General features: G+C 30.9%; 3 protein-coding genes across 5 annotated transcripts in view; 1 reads left to right on the forward strand and 2 right to left on the reverse strand.

Annotated features, from left to right (window-relative positions):
• Positions 1,399-9,961, forward strand: part of LOC107629231 (cytokinin riboside 5'-monophosphate phosphoribohydrolase LOG1) — a gene marked incomplete in the record, with an annotated part of 25,013 nt that continues 16,450 nt past the window's right edge. The window contains 2 exon segments of the mRNA XM_016331964.2: positions 1,399-1,805; positions 2,478-2,575. Of these exon segments, the coding sequence (XP_016187450.1) occupies positions 1,644-1,805; positions 2,478-2,575 (260 nt within the window).
• The window catches only part of LOC107629233, a 15,912-nt gene continuing 14,649 nt past the window's right edge, over positions 8,699-9,961 (reverse strand). For both annotated transcript variants that reach the window (XM_021117780.1, XM_021117779.1), the window contains exon 4: positions 8,699-8,928. The gene's annotated coding sequence lies outside the window, so the exon portion shown is untranslated. The remainder of the gene's footprint in view (positions 8,929-9,961) is intronic.
• The window catches only part of LOC110262348, a 5,557-nt gene continuing 4,364 nt past the window's right edge, over positions 8,769-9,961 (reverse strand). Inside the window, exons 1-3 of one of the 2 annotated variants that reach the window (XM_016331969.2) lie at positions 9,339-9,497; positions 9,134-9,265; positions 8,769-9,049 (exon numbers count right to left, since the gene is read on the reverse strand). In XM_016331969.2, the coding sequence (XP_016187455.1) occupies positions 8,909-9,049; positions 9,134-9,265; positions 9,339-9,413 (348 nt within the window). In that variant the 5' untranslated portion in view covers positions 9,414-9,497 and the 3' untranslated portion in view covers positions 8,769-8,908. Of the gene's footprint in view, positions 9,050-9,133; positions 9,266-9,338; positions 9,498-9,961 lie in introns of those variants that run through there. The other variant, XM_021117782.1, reaches the window with a different exon arrangement.

Below are 9,961 nucleotides of genomic sequence, written 5' to 3' on the forward strand. Positions count from 1 at the left end.
TAATTTAAAAATATAAAAAATTAATTATAAATTTAATAAAATTATAGTAATCAATGTAATAATTAAACCCAAATTCTAGTAGGTCCAAATTTGTAAGACTTTCAACTAGTTTTTGTATGTAGTCTTAATTACTAGTATTGAAAACCATATTAACAGTTTAAAATAACTGCAATAAGAGAAAAGGAATAATTTTAAATAAGAAAGCAGGTCCCAACTCTATGACGATCAATGTATATTATATGTCTGAATTCCTATGTGGGTGTCAAAAAGGACTATATAGTATATATTGTATATTATGGTTAAGTACGATTTTTGTCTCTAATGTAGGGATTGAAAATTTATTTCGTTTTTAATTTTTTTCGTTAGAAAATGATTTCAAAGGTTTCAGTTTATTTAAAAATCGTCTTTCGAATGAAAATATTTTTCCCCCATCTTTTTCAAAATGCAAAAACAGAAGCAGAATACAAAAGTAGAAAACAAAAACAATGAAACAACAACAATGAAATAACAATAACTAGAAGAACAACACCAACAACAACAATGGATAATGAAATCAAAGCAACAACAAAAGCAAAACCAAAAACAAAAACAAAAACAAAAAATTAAAGAAAAAAGAGCTGCGGCAGTGGTGAAAGTAGAAGGGGCTACGACGATAAACTGCGAATCGCGAGAGGAGGAGAGATGTGGTGGTAGTGGCGGATCGCGTGGAAAAGACTGCGGCAGTGGTGGCGACGCTGCAAATTATGACGAAAACGGCGACAAAGCAGCAACGACGGCGGCGGCGCTAAAAAAAAAAAGATAAAAAACAAAATAAATTTTTGACATTTACGTTAGGAACTAAAATCGTATTTAACCCTATATATTACTACACCTAAAATCTCAGATTTTACGCTTACCGTTTTAGTGTGTTCTAGTTACTTTCTTTACCTTCTAAAAAGATATTCATAATTTAATTCATAGAACAACAATAAAAGGACAAAATGTTTGGGTGCGTGTATATGTTACTATGTTCTCACTTGATTGAGATTATTAGCTTGATAAGAAATTTGCTTTTGGATAATCTCAACTCTATTCTTGTTGAATTTCATTTATAATTAACGTATTGATTTAAGTATCTAAATAATAATAATCAATAATAAAATTGAAGTTTTACACTGTAGAGAGAGAGAGAGAGAGAGAGAGAGAGATCACAGGACAGCATTCATGTTTGTGTTCCCAATTCAACAAAAACGCATAATAATGATGTTATTGTCATCTTGAAATACATAGGACCACGGAAACTAGTGCCTTTTTTATTTAAATTGTATTAATTTCTTTTTATGGTATAGGGGACCATAGTCCATAGGTAAAGTAAAAAACAAACACACGTTTATGTATGGATCAAATGCTTCTTCTCTTTCTCTTCTCTCTACACACAACCCTATTCTGGTCATGATGATGTGATTAACATATAATTAATATGGTTTATCTTATGTTATGTTATGTTCCACAATAGGATACACCCCTTATTACATACCCTTCTTACATATATAGCCTCATCATATGAAATGAAACACTACTACTACTACTACTACTACTTCAACATATATAGTATATATATTATAATATATGCAAAGTAAGAAGGCAAGAGAATCAAGTGTGAGATGATGAAGAGAGAAGAAAAAGAAGAACAAGAACAACAACTAGAAGAAGAAGAAGAAGAAGAAGAATCATCAAGGTTCAAGAGGGTATGTGTGTTTTGTGGTAGTAGCCCTGGGAACAAGAGTAGCTATAAGGATGCTGCTATTGACCTTGGCAAAGAACTGGTAATTAATTAAATTAATTAAATAAATTTTATTATTATTATTATTGTATTATANTATACTTGAAATTCTTTCTAAAATATAATATACTCTTTTCTTTTGATGTCTTCTTTTCTTGGGAATTGAGTATTTACATGCAATATTTCAGAAGTGTCAAATTGAATTCCCTTTTAATTATGTTTTTATATATTCTTTTTATATTTTTTTTTGTATTCTTGGTTTGGTTCAACCTTTTCTTGGTGTCCGTTGATAAGTTTCTTCGTTCCTTCATCCATCATTTTTCATCCACATTTCATCTACATAATATTTCATGTTAATGTTATGAACCTATGTATTTTAAAAAATTTTAAGTTGATAAGAAAAAGTATATATTAAAATATAATTGTGTATAATTTTTTTTTAGTTTATTTTACATGAATATCGTATCACGAAACTACTCATTTTAATTAAAAGTTTAATTTAATAAAAATAAAAAACATGTAAATAATTATATCACGAAACTACTCATCATGTGTTTCACACCTTCATAAAATTATAGTATAGTGTAGTTGGTGATAGAGGAGAATATATAAAGTGTGAAAGGCTATTATAATATAGTTAATATATTGTTATATACATATATAAATATTAATTATTCACCAGCTTTCTGGGTTCTGTTTGGTTATCTTAAAAAAGGTGTCAAGAAATATTGATTTGGTTTATGGAGGAGGCAGCATTGGTTTGATGGGATTGATTTCTCAGGCTGTTTATGATGGAGGTCGCCATGTTATTGGGTAAGAATTATTTCTTTATTTTTTTTTTTAATTTATTATAAATTTTATCTCTGAAATTTGATAAAAATTTTAAAAATGCCTCTAAGTTTTATTTTGTTTCAATTTTGTCCCAAAAATTTTCGATTTGTATCAAATATATTATCGACGGCTAAATTTTCAAAAAATTTAAAACCAATATAAACTTTTGGAACAAAATTAACACAAAATAAAACTTAAAAATATTTTTTAAATTTTTGTCAAACTTTAGAAACAAAAACTCAAGAAGTATAATTTACCTTAAAAAGAAAACAAACAAACCAAAGAGACAGAGAGAACTATCTCACTTATTTCACTTTTCCTTCCTCTACCACAATATTAATTTTTTATTATTATTTTCCCAACCATGCTGGTTCCTCTTTTCAATTCCAACCTCACTTTTGTTATCCCTGTTTGTCTATGGATTTTGCACTTTGTCCCTCTTATCTATGAGTTATGTATTGTTTATTTTTTTAATTTAGTATTAATTGTATTAATTCTAAAATAGTTATTAACCAATTTTAGTAATCTATTTTTTTCAATAAATCAGACATATATATTGAATATGACCATAAATAATTTAATAATACTTAAATCTTATAGTATAATACATCGGACTGATCATAAACGAATTAAACCTAAATATTAAAACCTACAGAAAAAAATAAATAAATTAACCCGTATAATCTATAAATTTAGACAAATCAGACTAGCTTATTTGATAATCCTAGATTAGTATTTAATTTATAGCATTTTATTTCACATTTTAAAGGACCTCTTTATGCTTTATAGACTTAACAATCAATACACCTGGCAATCTGGGGTCATTTCCCTTCTGAACAATTTTGGCCCTTCTTCCCATCTTCCATATACCCTTCTTTAGATTCTCTTTTATGCCTATGCCTTGTTTTATTTGATCCACCATATCCTTATCATCATCCATATAATATTCATCGATAAATGTTTTTTTTAATGTGAAAATATTAATATAGATAAAATAAAAATGTTATATATTTCAATTATAATTTAGTGTTTATGTACCTCTATAGTTGCCGTGTCTGCGTGTTGGACACATTTCGAACACGGCACTCACCGACACTCGTCCGACACGTGTGTCTGCTGTGTTCAAACCGTGTCTCAATAAAAAATAAAAATTCTTCTCTGAACACATTTGGACACACCTAAATACCATTACGTGTCAGCGTGTCCAGTCTTATTCTTAATATATATTCTTAAAATAAAGTTACATATAATATATATTATTATTTATTAAAATAAAAAATATTTTAAATACTTGATATAATTAAAATAAGATATTAAAAATAATTTAAAAAATTAATTTATATTTTAATATCAATAAAATATTAAAATATCATTACGGTTTATCTAAAAAATACTTTATATTTAATATGTATATGTGTGTCCCCATGTCATGTAAAATTTTAAAATTTGCATGTCGGCGTGTCCCATGTCGTGTCGTGTCCCATGTCCGTGTCAGTGTTCATGCATCATAGCAAAATATTATTATATGATAAATTAATCTTTTTTAAAATGACAAAATTAAAGGATCAATTTATTCAAAAAAACTCTCATAGACTTATAAATAACAAATTTTTATTATAGACCAAAATGTTAGATTTAACATTTTTTAAGATCAATTTGGGATTAAATTCTCAAAGTAATTTCTATTACGTCTTGTGTTGATTTAGTTTATGAGATTTTAATTGCACTTTTATTATTTTTAAGATTGATTTTTGGACATCATAGTGGTCTCTTGATCCATTTTCAACAATAACTTAACAAATGGAGTGATGAGCTGGCACTCCAATACCACACTGGACATAATGAAATGGCATCGTTTGCTTTTGGTACCCCTAATAAAAACAAAAAAGACTTCGTTTTGATATTTGCTATCATCTAAAATGGTTTGCACAAAGCTTTGAACATACAAACACTTCATTCTTTGTTTTTTTGTTAATTGGGTGTCAACAAAAATAAATAGTGTCGTTTCTTCCGTATCCGGCATGGCATTGGAGTGCCATCTTATCATTTTATTTGCTGAGTCATTATCAGAAAGGGGTCGATATGATACTTGGAGATCAATTTCGAGAATTGATAATAGTGTAATTGAAACTCTAAAAACTAAATCGGTATAAAGTGTGAATTTCAAGAACTATTATGAAACATAGGATGGTGTAATGAATTACTAATGTATCTTTTTATTTTTATTATTGACTATTATTAACTTCACGTCTTCAACAAATTAATTCTTATACTTTTTTTATCTTTTTGGAGGAATAAAATAAATAATTAATAGCATTTGGTTGCTTATGAAAGTATATCTTTAACATTCTAGTTTATAGACTATATGATACGATTAATTGCCTATCTTATAGAGGCGCAAACTAAGAACTTGAGATTAAGAAAGGTATTGAGCCAAGCAATCGAAATGAGATCCAAAACAAAAGAGTGAGAAGACCTCCAACATGGATAATGGACTACCATGCATGAGAAGAGTGTGCAACAAAGGAATAATTATCATAGTTAGTTACGTAGCAGAATGAGGGGTATGAATAGAGAGGAGCAGAGTGAGTGAGAAGTAATGATTGATTTGATAATTGAGTGGAGTTTCTTCCCTGATTCGAATAAGGAGAATTTGTGTTGCTTATTTCCTTTTTCTGTTATATACATTCTCTTACTTTCAACTCTTTTATTGATTCTTCATATACTATGATGGTCGTAATTGTAGGAATATTCCCCACAACATGAAAGAGTTGCATCTAAGTTAAGCTGGGAAGCTGAGCAAGTAGGATCATACACCTCAAATTGTGACATCTCAAGGTGATTAATTAGATGATGATGATGATGATGCAAGAAGTGGTAGACAGTGTTGTTACTGTAATTAATTAATGGCTTAAAGCTAAGTGAAACTATTAATTATTGTTGATTTGTTGTTGTTGTTATGACTAATTTTCCCTCAAGCCTGGATTCTATCCTTTAATTTGCATTTTTTTTCTTGGTTATTAGTGTAAGTGTTACAAAACTGACTGTAATTTTAATCAGTTGTCAACTCACAACTCTTAATACTCTGTTCAATTTGAATTCTGTTTTTTTTTTTTTTTCAGTTGCTATTTTGGACCCCTCAATTTTAGTTTGCAATCCATTATCATTATTGCTATCTATCTAATTTAAAACTCAACCTAAATTATAAATACAAATGTATATGTACTACCTATTGATTTCAAGATATGGTGGTAAACAATATATATATATATATTGCGAGTATATTAACCCTGTTTTTGGCCGAAATTAAATATATGTACTACCTATTGATTTCAATATATATATATATAGGTGAATTCTATAATGTAGAAGTGATTGTCTTTCTACATGTATAGAAATGAGTGTCCATTTTCTTATTATGCCAAGTGTATATGAGAGAGAATTAGAAGTGACACTTGATAGTAAATGTTCAGATACAACAGTAGAATTTACTGTTCTCATCACTTGAAGAATTAGTAACATTATTAAATTTAATTAAATTTAAGTGGATTAATTAAAGTGAGAGAATCAGAGGACAATAAACTTAGGTGAGTTGGGCTTTTTTTAGATTGATTATTGACATACATAAAAGTAAACAAAAATATTCCTGTTCTTATTTAATTTCATGGTTCTCTTATTTTGATCTTTAATCATTATATTATTGTGTGAATAATTAATGAGTCCAAATAAATTTTTTTTTGATTTTTTTCGTAATAATAATTCTTTAAATTTTAAACTCATAATTCAACTGATTTATGGTATTATATTGTTTTATAGCACTAACAATTATGAAAAAAGAATGGATAGCAAATGAAGTCATGAAAAATAGCATCTTCCCTGCATTCACTTTATAAAGCTTCAAATATGGATAGGAAATCATATACTCTATTGCACGTAGACTAAGGTCTACAATACATGTCACACGGTATAATAAAAAGCATTCACATGCATGTACTATGGTATTTGTGTTTTTTTATTTTTAATTATTGATTTTAATTAAAAATATATTATAATTAAAATTAACAATTATTAAAATTAATTTTATGATTAAAATTAATGATTAAAAATACTGAACACGTATAAGAGAGAAAAATACATGTTGAAACAAATAAAAATAATATTTAATTCATACACAAAAATTGCACTTTCCAACAGAACACAAATGCTTACTTCTTAGTTACTTTTCCATCACTCTTATCACGAGATGTGCTGTGCTTCATTCCATTGTTTATTGACTTTGAACCACAATGGGTTCCTGGGATCTGCAATGGTAAAAAAGTTCATGTTATATAATCATATGACTACATTGAGGCAAAGAAATTCCAATCAGTTTTGTAATACGTCTGTAGGAGTGACATGCAAATACATTTATACAAATGATACTCAAATAAATCACCAATGTATGAATGCCTGAAACCAAACTTGTCATCCGGCTAGTATACAGAAAAGAAATGCTCGGTAAATTCTGACGATGGCCTTACCTATATTACATATAACAATGACTTAAAAAAAATGCCTTGCTATCCAACAAATGTCATGCTTTTCTTTCTTGAATTGTTATAGTATTCCATGATATACTAATTATGATCATCAAGCAAACAACTAGTACCTGGATTGAACTGCAAGTGAAACATTGCAATTGCTGGTGTCGGTTGTTTGAGTGGGGAGGTTAGGAGGGCATTCCTTCGACTCCATGCATGAATTGCAGAATAGTCTCGACACAACATTGGCATCTTCAAATGTACAATGATAAAATAGTGTTACTTGTTAGCCTGACTGGAATAAGCTTGCAAGCACGTCAACAAAGTACAGGAAATCAAACAAGTGAATCTCAAACCTCTGCAGTTAAAACAAAAGGTAGATTTCTTTATGGTGAAGCCTCCTCCAATGACTTTTTGGACAACTTCTTCCAAGGTTTCTAATGGTACATCCAAACATGCATTCATGACATCACGAAGAGTACTCCCATTCTCAAGGTATATATACTCGGGGGGCACTTGTTTAAACGACTAGCATGAAGCTTAAACAAGGTGGGAGTCACAACCTAGTTCCACAAAAAACAAAGGAACTGACACACAATATTTTAGACTATACAGTAACATAAAGTGTATCTTCATTTTTACTTACCTCAACACCATGGCAATCTTCACAATTGCACACAATCCCATCACCATTAATCACTCCCCGAAGCCCTGCTTATCCAGCCTTGCTTGCCTGCAAATTTCTCAAATTCAGACACTCGCATTTTCAACAGCAATACTCATATCTCAAAAGAGAGCCTATGCGATAAGAAGGAAAATCAGCCAACGCCTTCACACTGTGAGCATAATTCACTGCCACACCCTCAAGAATCCCTGTGGCTAGAAGCTCCTTCAGACTTGTTGGGCACCTCTTAGTACTAGCCTTGGACACAGCAACCAATGCACCATCTTCAATTTCCTGCTTGACATCATCACCAACTTCAACAGCTTCGGCATTGTTATTTACCTTATCATTCCCAACCTTTGCGCCACTAACATCATCTTCCAACTTTCTCTTTAGTAGAGACCTAGTAAACCTCCAAAATGGCTTCTCCATAGAAACAACAGAACACTTCAAACTACCACCATCACCTGTAATTGAAACCGGTGTTGCCCCACCAACACCATCTTCCTTAGAACAACATACCTCACCACCCTCCTTCACCTCGCCTTCACAACCAACCTTCTCCGTTTCAGAATAGAACATTGTTTCTAACTTCTAAGCTTTTGTAACTTTCTCATCATACAACATCCAAATCTATAAATATTTTGTTGGTATTAACATCCAAATTTGTATATTTTTTTTTTTGGTACTAATACGGGGCTTCAAGCCCGGAGAAGAAAAACTTAGATATAAACTATATAGGATAAGGTAGTCCATTTTTCATCATCATTCAAAATGCTATAATTCCGGGCGGGAAGGTAAGTCCCAAAACACAAAATCATTCTCTAACAGCAAGCTCTTTTTGGCCGAAAATCAAATTAAGCCTGTTCTTTTGAGAGGTGAACAATCCTGTTTTTCGTTTTTCGTTTTGATATAGTTATCTTACGGAAATAATGCACTTTATTATATAGTATATAATATTGTGAGTAAATTTGAATCCAGAGAGCAGCAATATAATAAGCATGTATTGTTATATGATGATAATCCATAACTAAAAATAATAAACTAGCTAGAGAAAATAGTTTGAATGTAATTGATCTAGGACTCTATGGTATGAAACAAATGGAAAGCTATTTCAGGAATGAATTCACACTATTGCTGTTGGTCCTTATGTAGGAGGCTTCTCCTTTGGAATGTTCTTCTTGGGGCTTCCTCATCAAATAGGCCGAGGTGAATCAGTTCTGATCGTAGTTTCTGCACATTTAATGCAAGGTCTGCTTCTCGACCAGGAGACTCCACCGATGCCATCAAGATTAGGTTACATGTTAGGGCTAATCAATTAACACCACCGTAATCAAATTGAAAGTATAAGCTTACCTTATTTGGAGGGTTGTTGGAACGACGGGGAAAGTAGCTGATGGCGGGCCCCCTTCTTCTTTCTGCTCTCTCATAAAGTAGGCGTATCTCCTCTTTCTCTTTCTCAGAAATCTCAGACTCCACCGTTGCCATCTTCAATTCACACAGCACCATAATCAAATTCAAACAAAAAAAAATTATTCATCATTTCATCGTAGAAGCTTACCTTATTAATCATGTGGGAGTCCGGCTCGTCATCAGTATTCACGAGAGGCAGCGCCTTGTCTTCCTCCGATGCCATTTTGATGAGAGTAAAGCTAGGTTTCTTTTTTTTTTTTTTAATTATAGTAGAGCTAGGTTAACAAATGGATTTTTGGGCTCGTATCCTATAAACGTCTTTCTACTAGCGTTGGACAGAGTAGTAGTGACGATGATGAAGACCCAATAGTAGTGACGATGTTGAAGACCCAAGTGAAAGCTCCGGCGAGTAGATACAGGGAACGAACGGCGTGAAGATAGGAGCAGCAGCTGCAGTTTGGGGAAGGAGGATGCATCCAGCGCCGGGTCCAAAACCGGGTCGTGCATAGGGTTGGGGTTTCCGGTTTTCTATGGTCTGGGCTTTCTGTTAGCCTGGAACCTGACCAAAAAAAAAAATAGTTATAAATTTTTTAAGAAGATGTAATTTTTATCTTTAAAAAGATATTTTCTATAATATAAAAAATATTTCAAATCAAATAAGATTATTTAAAATTGCTCAACCAGCCTAAAACATGAAATCATAGTAGTTAGAACTCTAATAAAATTGGTAAAATTATTGATTTATTGGTTCATTAATTTAATTGGTGAATC

This window comes from Arachis ipaensis, chromosome B03 (genome assembly GCF_000816755.2).
Source record: "Arachis ipaensis cultivar K30076 chromosome B03, Araip1.1, whole genome shotgun sequence".
Taxonomy (NCBI): Eukaryota; Viridiplantae; Streptophyta; class Magnoliopsida; order Fabales; family Fabaceae; genus Arachis; species Arachis ipaensis.